The sequence below is a fragment of the Acomys minous genome (genome assembly GCF_964271855.1).
Source record: "Acomys minous genome assembly, chromosome: 3".
Lineage (NCBI taxonomy): Eukaryota > Metazoa > Chordata > Mammalia > Rodentia > Muridae > Acomys > Acomys minous.
In genome coordinates, this window is record NC_140485.1 from 55,917,630 (window position 1) to 55,931,722 (window position 14,093).

At 48.9% G+C, this 14,093-nt stretch overlaps 1 protein-coding gene and 1 pseudogene across 2 annotated transcripts in view; both read left to right on the plus strand.

The window, feature by feature from the left end:
* The window catches only part of LOC311593775 (high mobility group protein B2-like), a 529,125-nt pseudogene that overhangs the window by 200,111 nt on the left and 314,921 nt on the right, over positions 1–14,093 (plus strand). The gene's annotated exons all lie outside the window — the stretch shown is intronic.
* The window catches only part of PTPRJ (protein tyrosine phosphatase receptor type J), a 154,068-nt gene that overhangs the window by 98,401 nt on the left and 41,574 nt on the right, over positions 1–14,093 (plus strand). The window contains exon 2 of the mRNA XM_084774773.1: positions 12,926–12,944. Within this exon, the coding sequence (XP_084630899.1) occupies positions 12,926–12,944 (19 nt within the window). The remainder of the gene's footprint in view (positions 1–12,925; positions 12,945–14,093) is intronic.

Below are 14,093 nucleotides of genomic sequence, written 5' to 3' on the forward strand. Positions count from 1 at the left end.
CATCTATCTATCTATCATCTATCAATAATCAATCTATCACATCATCTATCTTTTTATCATATCTATCTATCACATCATTTTTCTTTTTATCATATCTATCTATCATCTTTATATCTCTCATCTATCACCTCTATCTATCCACCTGTCTATCATATCTTTCCATCTATCCATCTATATATCCATCCATCCATCCATCCATCCATCATCTCATTCTTTTCCTTGCCTCACTTGCTCTCCTGTGTTCTTTCCTGGTGCTCAGATCTCACTCAGTTCTTGTCCCTGAGCCTTTTCCCCACTTTCACCTTTCCGCCCCACCCTTCTCATTATGATCCACTCGCCCACAGGCAGCCGGCGCAGGCTCTGTGGTAGGTGTGAGTTACAGCATCTTCACCGAGAAGCTTCCAGCCAGATGGTCGGTGACAACACCTAGTGGTAAGAGTGGACATGCTGGGCATGTCCAGGAAAGAAGCCCAGGCTCTAGTGGGGTGAGGGAGCCTGTGAGGCTCAGTGAAGCTTCTCTCAAAGGACAGTGAGCCAGGGTTGAGAACTCGGGGAGAGAAGCTCGCTTTCTAGGTAGTCAGGCTGGCTGGAGCCAGGGTTAGCGCTGACAGCTGGATTATTGAGGAATTTGAGGTATCCACATATTGGAAGGGGCACATGCCATGTCAGCTCTTCAGTGTGTGACTCACTTTGCTGTAAAGAGACATTGATTACATCCGTTGTTAGAGGGGAAAGTATTTAAGCTGAAAGATTTGGAGGACAAAGTAGAGACGGTGGTAGACTGTAAAACACGGGATTGTACCTACGGCACGGAAAGAGAAGCCAGAAGGACCATGTATTTCTTTGTCTCTCTCACTGGCCTTTAAGCAGTTTGAGACTACAGAAACTTTGTGATGTCCTTACTGTGAAGAGGTGCTGGTGTATGACACACAAAAGTATTTCAGACTCAGGTTCGTTAGGCCTGTCCGGTCCTCTGTTTCCTCAACCCTAATGGGAGGCAGGCTGGGATAGATGATCTATACGGCTTGATCCTATAGTATGACGGATCGCATGTGTCTCTACTGGTCGCCTCTGAGGCCCTGAAGTTAACACATGCCTGGTTCGTCTTTACACAGAGGAAGGCCAGACCCACTTTGTCCCAGGCCCTAGAGAGCTGGCACTGAATGAATGTTGTGTCAGGAGAGTCAGTGAGTAAGGTGCTGGGAGACGTGAAACGTGTAACAGTTTGTTCTAGAGCTAGGAGCGTGCTGCCTTATGCTAAGTGCTAACAAAGAGCAGCAGGCTGTGTGTTGTTCAGGATGCCGTGGGGCTGCTGTGAGCAGGCGGGTCTGTGGGTGCTTTCCTCCCCTCATCACCAGCGTTACTCTCTACTGACACTAGACTCACATTTCAAGTTATTTTATCTCCCAAATACCCAGGATTCATTAAGAAAGACATTGTTTCCCGTATCTCATCAGACAATTGGAAACCCAGACCAGTCTTGAGAGATCCTGAGTCTTTTAAAAAGTTGAGCTGATTTTTACCTAAAGTAAAGAGCCAATGGCAGCCGGCAGTAATGACATTCGTCTTTTCTTAAACGTGACTTGTGCCCAGTAGCAGTTTATTGAATTCTCTCAAGTGCCTGAGGAGGCTATGTATGGGCATAATCCCTGCTGTCAGGTGGGAAGATCAAGACGTAGTTCATGGTAGGTAATAGTTGTCAGAACCAGGATGTGGAGCCATGGGGCCCATGCTCTGTGCGGCTGTAAGTCTGCTCTTTTGGTTCTATACAGAGCAAACATGTAATTTAGGGCAGGACTGAGCCGACGATAGCCGCAGGTTGGTGGTTTGTTTGTTTTTTTTTCTTTTCTTTTTGTGACCTGTGAGCTAAGAATAGCTTTTACATTAAAAAAAAAAAAAGCAAAGAAAACTGTTTTTCTAATGTAAAAAAAAAATGTATGAAACTCATGTACTTATGAATAAAGTTTTATTGAAACAGTGTCGGGCATTAGTGTCCTGGTGGTGGACTTTACACTGCACCGAAAGACTTGTGTAGGCTGCAGAATCTAAGATATTTAATGCCTGGCTTTTCATAGAAGTTGACTGAGCATCTGACTCAGGGCGTTCATTAGGCTTAATGAGATGTTAAAGGAGTCAGTCACCTCCTGTGGACTGCACCAACTCCCCAGTCATCTGCTATTTGAAAAGCCAGGGTCTCATTCTGTTGTTTGCTGTCACAGGTGTCTTCTGTGCACCATGCGTGGCAGTGCCCACATGATGTGACTTGCTAAGGTGCCATTTTCTCAGCAGCTCGGTCTCTTGGAGCAGATGACTAGTGTTGGGTGACTTTAGGCAGTTGTTACATGCTCCCTGGAGGACAGGCGGAGTTTCCTGTGTCCTCTGAGTGTGTGGGTGACACAGGTTCTTACTGAAATGTAAGGTTGTAGGCAGGAAAATTAAGAAGTGATCTTTTCCACCACCTGCATTTCTGAGACTTTGTGCCACACGGTTAAGAAGGGGCCCGAGATCCTGGGTTCTCAGCCAAACCTGACAAATGCAGCTGGCTGTGAGGAGAAGGACTGATGGTGACCTTGCAGAAAGCTGAGGCTGAGGCAGGGTAGCCTGGTTGGACAACTCAGAACCACTGTGGCTGTGATGGGCAAGACGAGACATAGGGTAGCTAGCTAGTCTGAAGGTTTTTAGCCCAAGTTCTTACATGGATGAACCCAAGACTCCAATTTGCTGCTTGCTGTTCTTTTCACTAACAGAATCACCTTAGAGATCCTACTTTTCCTCTTTATTTTATTATTTTATTTTTACTTATTTTTTAACTGCTTTTTCTTCGTCCTCTTTTCAGACAAGGTCTCCATGCATAGCTCAGTCTGGCCTTGAACTCAAGATTCTCCTGCCTCTGTCTCCTGATTGCTGCTTTTATGGGCTTGTGCCACCATTTCTGGCCACCGTTTTCTTAGTCTTGTAAGACTCATGCACTTCATCTAGCCCTTCCTTTCTGAGACCCTGATGGCGGCCGTGATTAGACCGGTACACTCCATGTACATGGATGCTTCGTGTGGATCGCACCCCTAGTGATTGTCACAACCCGCCCTGTAAATACTGTTTATACCCCTAAAAATGTGTTTGCTTTTTCGAGACTCACAAACTTAGAAGTTAAAGAGATGTCTCACATATCCCCAGCCAGTTTCTTAAAGTTATGGAAATCAGCAAATGTAACAAGTGAAGTTCCAAATACCCATTTTTTTTTCAGACTTACCAATATTTCTCCCTGCCCTTGCTTCAGCTCCATCCTGTTATTGCATATTGTTGACTTGAGGGCGTGTCCTCCCAATTCCTGTATAGTGCCTGGGTGACATCCTCTTACGGGACCCATGATGTTCGCTGTCATACATAGAGTCCTGCTATGTCGCCACGAGTTGCTTAATATTCGTCAAGCCTGCTGAATGATGAACGAGTCTTTTTTTTTTTTTTTTAATTCTCTTGAGACTATGTAGTGTGGAGGCGCACTGCACTCAAGCCGCAGATTAGATGAGCAAACTCTAGAAGCCGTGTCACTGGCTGTGGGCCTCTGCCGACTGAAGTGATCGGTGCCAATATTCAAATGCAGGCTGGGCGCCAACACTCCATTGACTTCCTATGCTTCCTCAGTTCTGCAGTTTAGGGGAATGCCCAGGGAGGGGCTGCTGGGTGGGAACCTCTGTAACCCTTCACACGCACTGACTTCAGAGCAGCTCTTTAAAAGCGAACGAGATTGTTGACACCAGGGCCAGTACTGTGGCCTCTGATAGGATCAGCCCTGGAGGCTGTTGGCTAGAGAGTGGACTGCGAGAGACTGTCCCTTTAGCACGTTGTGGCCCATCAGAGGCAGAGTTTCTGAACCTGGAACCTGGACCTGGATTTTCTTTGCCCATCTGGAAGAAAGGGAGAGGGGCCCAGGAAGCTGTAGACTGTAGGTCCGTGCAGCTGGCAGGGCTGCGGGAGCCGGCTCTGACCACCTCAGGCCCTAGTGAATGGTGTCTCGTGGTTTCTTTTATCCAGACTTTAAGGCAGATGGACAGTACAGAAGGGTCTGGTTCGGCTCAGGGAGTGCATTCAGTATTCTAGTTTGAGGGTCTGAGGTCCAGTCTTCAACTGAAGACCAACAGGTCTTTAGCCAACGTTTTGCTCCTTTGCTGCAGGTGGGGGTGACTGTGAATGGAGTTGGCAGCACAGGTCGCGAACAGGCGAGGGAATACGGGGGTAAGTTAGGGTTAGAGAGAATGGTACAGGTTATGTCCTCAGTGTGGACAGCATTGGCAGGCGACGTTGACCAGCAAGCGTTTCCTCAGAGAAGAGCTTAGAACGTGAACAGTTCATTGGTGATGGCGGCCTTTGTACTCTGGCTGCAAAGCACATGGCTGTCACAGGCCACACACTCAGATGTCTTCAGGCAGCTGGAAACATAAATAAACGGAGCGATCTAAACCGTGAAAAGTCATACTGTCTCTCAGTCCTTCGCATGCTCATATTTGATAGAGGAACCAGCTCTGTGGGTGCCATGTCGCTTGGCAACTGCTGCTTGTCCTCAGCACTGGGGTTATAGTACTGCCAGTGGCCGTTTTATTTAGCGCTTACCCCACAGAGAGGGTCACCTTGATTCAATTAATGGCTCGAATGTGGCTAGGAAAGAAAGTGTGTGTGTGTGTGTGTGTGTGTGTGTATGCTACACTACATAGAATGTTAAAAAAAAAAAGCCAATTCTCCCTGTCCTTAAAGAATGTTAAGAAACATTATAGGAAGCTGGGCATGCTGGTACATGTTTATAACCCCAGCACCTCAGAGCTGAGGGAGGGGCATGACAAGTTTGATGTCATCCTGGGATACAAACTGTGTACGACTTGTCTTAAAAACAAACAAACAAACAAACACATTACCAGTCAAATAAAAGACAGTGCTAGATTCAACAGCGAAGCCTCAGTTTAGCACCTCCATTATCATATGACGAGGAGAGAGGGCTGGGTCCTCAGCCGAGATACAGATACAAAGCTGAGCCCTCCCAGGCTGTCTGGGCATCTGTGCTCAGTCTCCACGCTGTGTAGTGTGGTGAAGATGCTAAGGTGTATGGGACCTATGTTCTGCCTTCGTCAAGTTCATGGCTAGGCAAACGACCAGTTTCCAGCTTGTGCTCCCTGTAGTCTATTTAAAGGTTCCATTAAAGATTCCTTAGCCCACCTGCTCTGAATTGAGAGCATTTGGGATTGTAGTGAAAATGTTTGCTCAAGTGTCTATTGCACTGAATCTTAAAATTAAAGCTGTCCTATCTCAAAAGCCAAGCTGTGCACTTGCCTCGGCTGTCCTAGGACTTGCGGTCCTCCCGTGTCTGCCTCCTGGGTGTTCGCATGTGGAGTGTGAGTACAGTGGAGGTCCTCAGCAGTGTCGCTGGCTGCACTCAGATTACTTTAAAAATGAAAAGATCACTTGGAGTTTGAGGTGTCTGCCCTCTGGTATGCGCAGACACTTATACGATCATAAATACACATGTGAAATGTGGAATTGTGTTCTTATATGTTATTCATAAGGTTCCTTTTTGGGGGTGTGGTAGGGGGAAACAGCTCTTCTGAAAATACTGACAGAAGCTCCTGGTCCAAGATTTCCAAAGCGTCCATCAGTTCTGCATCTCGGAGTTCGCATGGCCTCACTTAGAGCTGAGGCAGCTGGGCTTTTCAGTAAGGGTGGTACCATCTTGACCACTGAGGCTTCACCGTGGATCTTTGGGGTGTGAAGCTGTGGCTGACCCTGACTTTCAAGGATGGCAGGATTAAATTAAGAGCCATTTGTAAACCAGGCAGAGCGAGCCAGCTTGTTCTTACCTTGCTATGACCTATAGTTGCAGTGTTGTCTGCTCTGCTGCTCAGGCCCTGCGTTTGGGCTTCACGGTGGACTTTAATGGCAGGTATGGAGATCAGTCCACCAGGTGATGCCTGACTCTGGAGAGCTTTCAGCCAGGGCGTTTGTTGTCTGTGTTTGGTGGGAGGCTCCCCCACTGTGCCATTTTTATAAATCAGTGGTTTGCCTTTCTGTGGCCTGGATTTCAGGAAGCTGTCGGGCAATCATCACAGAGAGATAAGCTATAGCTAGGAAGAATGGTGGCCTTTCAGAATCGGACTCCGTTTTCTCCCAAACCCTATAAAACGCTATTTGATTTTAAACATTGCTTGAAGCAGTTCACATTTTGTTAATTACGTCACTGAGTAAAAATAACTATTGTCATATGGTGTGTGGGCCTGGCTTTAGAAGGATAAAGAGACTATTTGTTACCCATTTTTGTAGCTCAGTCACTTGTTACCCAGCCTTGAACATGGAATGTGTACAATAGAAAACCTGCAGCCTTGTCGCTTGCTGAAATTCAGGCTGCCCTGTGATTTGAGCTTCTTTTGCAAAAGCTGGTTCATTTAGTCAATTCCAGTGAGCCAATAGAAGGTGTTCCTCAGGCCAGGCCAGACATAGCAAGGCTAGGCATTTGTGACCTTGGCTTTTCTGGTATCTGTTGAGGCCTGCCTGTAGATGGGGCTGCATAGTGAGTGCCTCGTGCAGTTAAGGCCAAGGGTTTCAGCGTCAGGCAAATCTTCAGCTGTGTGCTGTGTGCTGTGTTCTGTGTCAGGACAGGAGCTTAACTTCTCCTAGGTGTGGTGTCAGCATCTCTAAGATGGGGACACACATAGCTTCTGCTCCCTGCAGTCTCACGATAACGTAATGTGTACAGCACAGCGATCGGCCAGGAGGAGAGTCAGGTGACTTAGAGCAAGTGCAGTCTCGGGGCACTGTGTGGCCGCTTTTCTGCCGCGCTTCACATCCTATATCAGCCTCCTGAACTCTTCCTTTGTCGCTCGCATTCTCTAGGTCCCCAGCAAGGTCTGCCTGCTCATCTAGGCCCCCCTTACCCTGCCCACCAGCTCTGCCAGTTTCCTTGGAACTTTTCCAATCTTGTGAGCCCTTGGTGGGCCTGGGCTGCCTTGAGTGCCCGCTCTGTCTTTGGTAACCTGCACCGTGCGGTGCTTGAGGCAGGGACTTGGAGGGCATGCACTGAAAGTGCGCAGGTCATCCAGCGAATTGAAAGGGTAGCGTTGGGGGTGTGGCGAGGAAGAGGGGTGCTAGGACAGGAATCAAGGGGATCTTGCTGTGTTTGAATCTTGAGAGAACACAGATATGGCATGTATACTGTGGATGCTCTTTCATTATTTATAATTGATGAAATGAATGGCTTTGTCAGGACCCCACCCCCACCCCCAAGGCCCCAGAGCACAAAGACCAGGGAAAGTTGAACCTGATCTGAGAGAGAGAGAGAGAGAGAGAGAGAGAGAGAGAGAGAGAGAGAGAGGGGCAGACAGACATAGGTCTTGCTATGCAGCTGAGAATGTTTTGTGGAATTCATTATGTAAACAAGCCTGCCTAGAACTCACAGATGTCCACTTCCCTCAGCCTCCCAAGTGCTGCGATTAAAGGTGTGCACCAGCCAGTCCACCCAGCTGGAATCTGAACTTCTTGTTGTTGTTGTTTTTTTCTTTTTGGTTTTTCCAGACAGGGTTTCTCTGTGTAGCCTTGGCTATCCTGAACTTACTTTATAGACCAGGCTGGCCTCGAACTCACAGCGATCCACCTGCCTCTGCCTCCCGAGTGCTGGGATTAAAGGCGTGCGCCACCACGCCCCCGCGGAACCTGAACTTCTTGACTAGGCTTGGCTCTCACCCACCAGCTCAGCCGGCTCTCTGCAGATGAGCCTGGATTGTCTTCTCAGTGCCCCAGCAGATCCCTCATCACCTGCCTGCACCCTAAGAGGAGGCTGACCTCTCTGTTCCACAACAGGGGTGCCCTTGACCTCCACCTTCGTCTTTGGACAGCCCAGAGATGGGAGAGGCAGCCCCCTCAGCTTGTCTCCCCTTTCTAGCTGTGGCGCTCCAGCTCCAGCTCCAGCTCCAGGATTTTTGCACGTTCCTGTGTTCCTGTTGCTTTCCCATAGCCCCATCCACACTCCCTTAAAACTTGCCCCACCCCCACCCCGTGCCCCTCTGCCTGAGAGTGTCACGTGTGCTGGGCTCCTGACTGACCATGCACACTTTAAGAAGTGTAACCTGGTAGGCTTGTTTATTTTCACACTGACAAAGGCTGAGAGAGAGAGAGAGAGAGAGAGAGAGAGAGAGAGAGAGAGAGAGAGAGAGAGAGAGAGAGAGTGTGTGTGTCAGCCAGGTAAACGAGCAAGGGAGCAGAGTCTGGCTTGATTCCCCCTCACTGTTCACAGAAGCACCTGCTTTAGTTTTTGGCCTGCTTTGTATTCCAAAGGGGTTCTGTACAGAGTCATAGCCATAATCTGGCAGAATAGAAACAAAAAGACTGCTGCAGACAATCGTCTGCTCTGGCTCTTGGTAGCTTTATGGGTCTGGTCTGGATGATGCCTCAGGAGGGTTAGAAACGGCACCATCCTTGCAGGACTAGCGTGTAGCTGCCTCTGCTCTACAGAACCTCAGATTATGAGGGCAGAGCACAGTACAGAAGTGAGGAGATCAGAACCATGGGTGAGGAGACCCCCCCTTAGGTGACCCAGGAAGAAGGGTGTGTATGTGGAGGTGCATTTAGGGGTTCCAAAGTTTATAGCCTGGGAGCCAGGGCTAATAGGGAAGTCACACCAGAGAGAGGGGAAGAGGTGCTTATCTTGGTGTTTGCTGTTGTCATGTAGATCTGGGGAGACTTCTGCAGCTTTAGGCCCATGCTCCTAGTGAGGTTCCTGTGACCTGGCTGCAGAGCAGGAAGAACTCAGTGTTCCTTGTCTTTTCCTTCTTCCCCGTCCTTCTTTTCTTTTTCCTCCAGGAAGCTCCCTTTCCCTCCTCCCTTGAGCAAGGTGAGGAGGGGCTGAGCAAGACTGTACAGTCACGCTGCATACTATCTTTAAAAAATGAGAATAAATTTGCATAGTAAGAGGAACCATTTGAAAGTGCATTTCAGCAGTATTTAGCAAGGTCTCCCTATTGTGCAACCGGCATCTCTATCTGTCCTCCTCACTTAGAATTACCCACTAAGAAACCCCCAAATTGAGTTTCTCTGTAGCCAGGCCTGTTCCCTTTCCAGCTGCTGTGACCCCTGGCCTGTGTTTTGCTTCTGTGGAGTCTCTATTCTGGATATTTTATATAAATGACCTCAAACACTCTGTCTGGCCTCTTTCCCATAACACTATGTTTTTGTTATTGATCCACATATCAGGAGTCTATACGTTGTTCGCCTTTCTGGTCCAGTAATTCTGCTGTATGGATGTGCCATAGCCAGTGGGTACATTTTACCTTTTGGCTGTGTAAATAGTACCTCTGCAACACCTTCCACAGCTCTCTGGTGCAAGGACTGTGACATCTGGTGACCCTTGAGCCCTAAGCCCTAGGTCCTAGCCCTAAGTCCTCTGTATGACAGCTCTACTAAGTTAGAAAGGAAAGGCTGCGGGGCACAGAGGAAGAGGGAGACAGACCTTGGCGCTTGACATACCTCCAGCTCAAGGTTGTCTGTTCACACCTCATCGTCTGCTTTAATTTCTGCCCAGAGGGAAGTAGGGAGTGCAGAGTGTTGGTCCTGTCTCTAGTCTGCAGCATCTCCTTCCAGGCCTTCGTTTGTTTCCCTGTGCTGGGGCCGGCTAGTATCTGTGATCTTGGGTTGTGTAATCTGAGCAGCAGAGTCCTTATCTGTGGATGGACCAATGTAGATATAGGGATGCCAGTGGGAGGAGCATCCTGAGCTGTGGTCCTCACTACGTCCAGCTGTCAACAGCTGAGAAGTTGCCCCCAGACCCCTCTTTCCTGTCGGTAACTTTGGCATGCTGTTAATGGGAAGGCCACCAGGCATACCACAGGCTTTTACTTCCTTTTGGAAGGATGACCTTTCTGTTGGTGGGATTTTAAAAAGTGTGTATGAAGTGCACACCTGGCCAGGTATCTTGCAGGTGCTGCTTACAGGCATCTTTTCATCTGGTCTGTGGAAGAGGCTGGGGGTATGGCTGGCCTGAACTGGGGTCCTGACTGTGCCTTTCATTGACCTGAGCGGGTTCCAGGAGAGGAGTCGTTGGCCTTTCAGACTTCCACTGTGGCTTTTACGTCAGTGCACCTTACTTTTCTGTGTGAACAGTGTCACTTTGTTATAATTAAAAGGAAGGGCAAAATAAGGAGGTTGAATGGTGAGTGGTGTTGCTCTCCTGTAGCAAGGAGTTGAGGTACTGGTTGATTTAGCTCAAGGATCAATGTCTGGCCCTTTCCCTGGGGCCATCTCTGAAGCCCCAGGCATCAAAGGGTGGCCTCCAGGAAATCCGTGGCAGGAGCATGCCCTCCCCCCTCCCCCCACCCCCACCTCCTACCCCACAACCCAACACCTCATTCTAGTGCCCCTTACAGACCCTTGATACCCCCTTTTTAAGGTTGAGTCTTAGTGCCTGCAGCTTCAGAGGAAAGGGCTGATACAGTATTTGGAAGGCAGGTCCACGGAGGCCAAGGGTGAGAGCGAGGGTAAAGGTGGAGAGGGAGGCTGGCAAAGAGGCGACACCACGTGCTTCACTGTGAGCTCCACAGAGAGCCAGGCTGCCTTGTTTGTGGGATAGGGGCCTCTGGGAGGGCTGAGAGGAGAAGGCCAGCTCAGTCTGCCTTGGACCACAGAGCATGCGGCGCTCTTACCCTGCCTTTTTTTTTTTTTTAAAGATTGGAAAGGAACATGCTGATATCATATTTTTTATAATTCAGTTTTAAATCTTCACTAATCCCTAGCATTTCTCTCCACTTCAGAGGTGGCAGAGCTGGTGATTATTATGCACAGGAACTCTGTATTTGAGCACCGTGGTTCAAATCCAGTCCCTTATTGATAAGGTTGGAGGACGGAGCTTGGGTCTGAGAACATAGAACAGAGCCAGTACTCAGCACTCTGAGTGACCTGACTTCAGCACCTGGGACACAGGGACTCAGGAGCTGTGATTCTTTTTTCTCCCAACGTATGATCCTTGCACTTTACCTGTGCCAGTGACTTGAGGGACACACGCCACAGATCTCGAGGCCCCACACTGTTTTTGCATGTACCCAGGCCACGGGTACTGTTTCTCTGTTTCCCTAGGGCGTGGTCCTCTTTCCTGGGATATCGGGGCTGTCTGCAGCAGCCCTCACACTGACTGGCTCTGTAGACAGAGTGCCTGGCTCTTGTAGGTGGTTCCTACTGGCCTGTTTGTGATAGGGCCCTCTGCCTGGAGTTACTTCCAGATTCTTCTCTTGTCTGGCAAACATTTGGAGGGCAGGATGCAGGTCTTTGATGGTTTCAGGTAGGGCAACAGATGCGTGGATTCCGGGAGGGGCAGTAGCATGGAGGTTTTGTAGTTGAACTTTTGTTTTCAAGTACTGGGCAAAATATGCTTGCTTCCTTGTGCTAGCCACAGACTCTTCTTCTCTTTTCTCCTGGGGTCCACCATAGACTGTTGATTGACACACTCTCTGCCTTGAGGATCAGCAGCTGGGGCCCCTCAGATAAGCTGAGAACGGTTACCCTTGAGAGACAAGGCAGTGGAAACCTTGTGGGGGGTGGGGGGGTGGGGGGGGTGGGGTGGGGTGGGTGGGTGGGTGGGTGGGGGCGGGGACCTGGCGGCTCTTTTCTTCCTCCTCAGCGAATTTGTTCTTTTCTGTGGCACTTATTGAGCACCTACTGTATGCGCTGGAGGAGATAGTTGTGATAGAAACGAGAGTGGTGAATTTTCTTGGGTGGTTAGTGAAGGGGTGGCATTTTGGACAGGCCCTAGGAAGTAAGTAAGTAAGTTAGTTTTGGGGTAGTATGTTTTTTGCAAGAGGTAATAAATGTGTAAAAGTTCTAAGGGTAAATCAGCTTCAAGAATGCAGAGTATCACCAAGACTAGAGGAGCCTGCTGTGTAGTTATGCTGGCAAGTTGTAGGTCTTTTCTTCTTCTTCTTCTTCTTCTTCTTCTTCTTCTTCTTCTTCTTCTTCTTCTTCTTCTTCTTCTTCTTCTTCTTCTGATTATTTCCTTTTTCACAGTCACTGTACTTTGGAAATGCCAATTACCAAAAACGTATACTTAAAAAACAATGGAACATGGAGCCTCAAATTGCATTAGGCTTTGGCGAAATAGTTTATGGTCTGGATGATAATGAACACCACCGAAGGAACTATCTCTTCCCCAAACAGAAGATTGACTTTGTCAACTAAATCTATAGGGCTTTGAATTTCACACCTTCTCAGAGCTGCCTACCAGATTTAATCATCTGTCTGCCCTCCACCAATAGACCGAAGAAGGTGAATTTTTGTATAGTGAAAGATCCCAAACTCACTGACTTTCCACTTCAAGCACCGCTTTAAACAGTACACTAGACTTGGTTATGGGGAAGAGCCTCTGGTCTCCATTTCCTTTTGTTTTAGCCCAGAAAAATCTTTTTTTTTTTTTATGTTGTAGAGGAGTTTATTAAATGAGCATGGGGGGGGGGAGAAGAAAAGGGGGAAGGGCTACGAGAGAGAGAGAGAGAGAGAGAGAGAGAGAGAGAGAGGGAGAGAGAGAGAGGAGAAGCTAAGAGGGGTTACAGAGCTAGCCCAGAAAAATCTTGAACCTTGCTTTTGCATCCTTCTGCCTCAGTTCACCTCTCAGGGGGCTTGGAGGGCTTATGGAGCTGTGAGAAACACTGGGTTTATGTAGTCAACAGCCCCATGGCCTCCCTAAAGGCCAGCTAATCCTTTGTAGTTGACGGGTGCTTTCCTCGCGTTTAAAGCTCCAAGACATCCTAACCATGGTCATCAGTCTTCCACACACTATTCCACCCCCAATATTAAGTCCTCAACCGCCGTGTGTGTGTGTGTGTGTGTGTGTGTGTGTGTGTGTGTGTGTCTGATTTGCATTTCCACGGCTGAATGAATCTGCTGACTTCCCTTTTCTTTTCTGTTACAGGTCCTGTGCGCAGGTGCGGGTGAGTACCTTGCTTTTTTCCCTTATTGTGTGTTTGCTACTGTCCCCTAGTGGACACAGAACTACATTAATGGCAGGCATGGAAAAAAAAAATCACAGGAAAACAATGTAGGTTGTGGTGTTGCATGCCGGAGAGTGGGTTCTGGGTAGGGGAAACCAGGTGTGGGAAGAGTAAGGATGGGGGGAGGGGTGAGAGGGCTGGGAGAGAGAAGAGAAATTGGGGTTGGGGCATCTCTGGGACAAGCCGGAGACCTGGGATGGGGGAGGCTCCTGTGAAGATTTGGGGGTGACCCTAGCTGAGACTTCTGGCAATGGGGGATGCTAAGACTGAAGTGGCCGCGTCCCATAGCCAGGTAGGACTTCCGGTGGAGGGAGAGGGACACCAACGCACCCACAAAACCCTCGACCCAAAATTTGTCCTGCCTACAAGATGTGCGGGGATGAAAGACAGAAGAGGATTGAGGGAGTGGCTACCCAGTGACCGGCCACCTTGAGACCTACCCCACGGAAGAGACACAGCTATTAGTGATGCTCTGCTATCCTTGCAGATGGGAACGTAGCATAACTGCCCTCTGAGAGGCCCCATCCAGCAGATAATGAAGACAGATGCAGAGACCCACAGCCAAACATTAGGTGGAACTCAGGGAGTCCCCTGGAAGAGTTAGGGGAAGGACTGAGGGAGATGGAGAGGTCAAGGGCACCACAAGAAGACCAACATAGCCAACTAATCTGGGCCCATGGGGGCTCTTAGAGACTGAAACACCAACCAAAGAACATGCGTGGACTGGTCGTAGGCCCCTTACACATATGAAGGTGATGGGTTGCTTGGTCCTCAAGTGGGTCTCCTAATAATTGGAGCCAGGGATGGGTCTGAATTGGACTCTGTTGCCTCCCTCTGGATCCTGTTTCTCTAGCAGGGCTGCCTTGTCTTCCTCAGGGAAAGGGGAGGTGCTTAGTCCTGATGCAAATTGATGTGGTGGGGTGGGAGGAGGTGTGTGTGTGTGTGTGTGTGTGTGTGTGTGTGTGTGTGGTGGGGTGGTGGGGTGGGTACCTGGGGGTTGGGGAGTGGGAGGGTGGTACTAGGAGGAGAGGAGGGAGTGGGGTTTCAGTTGGGATGTAAAATGAACAAATAAATTAATGAAGAAGAAGA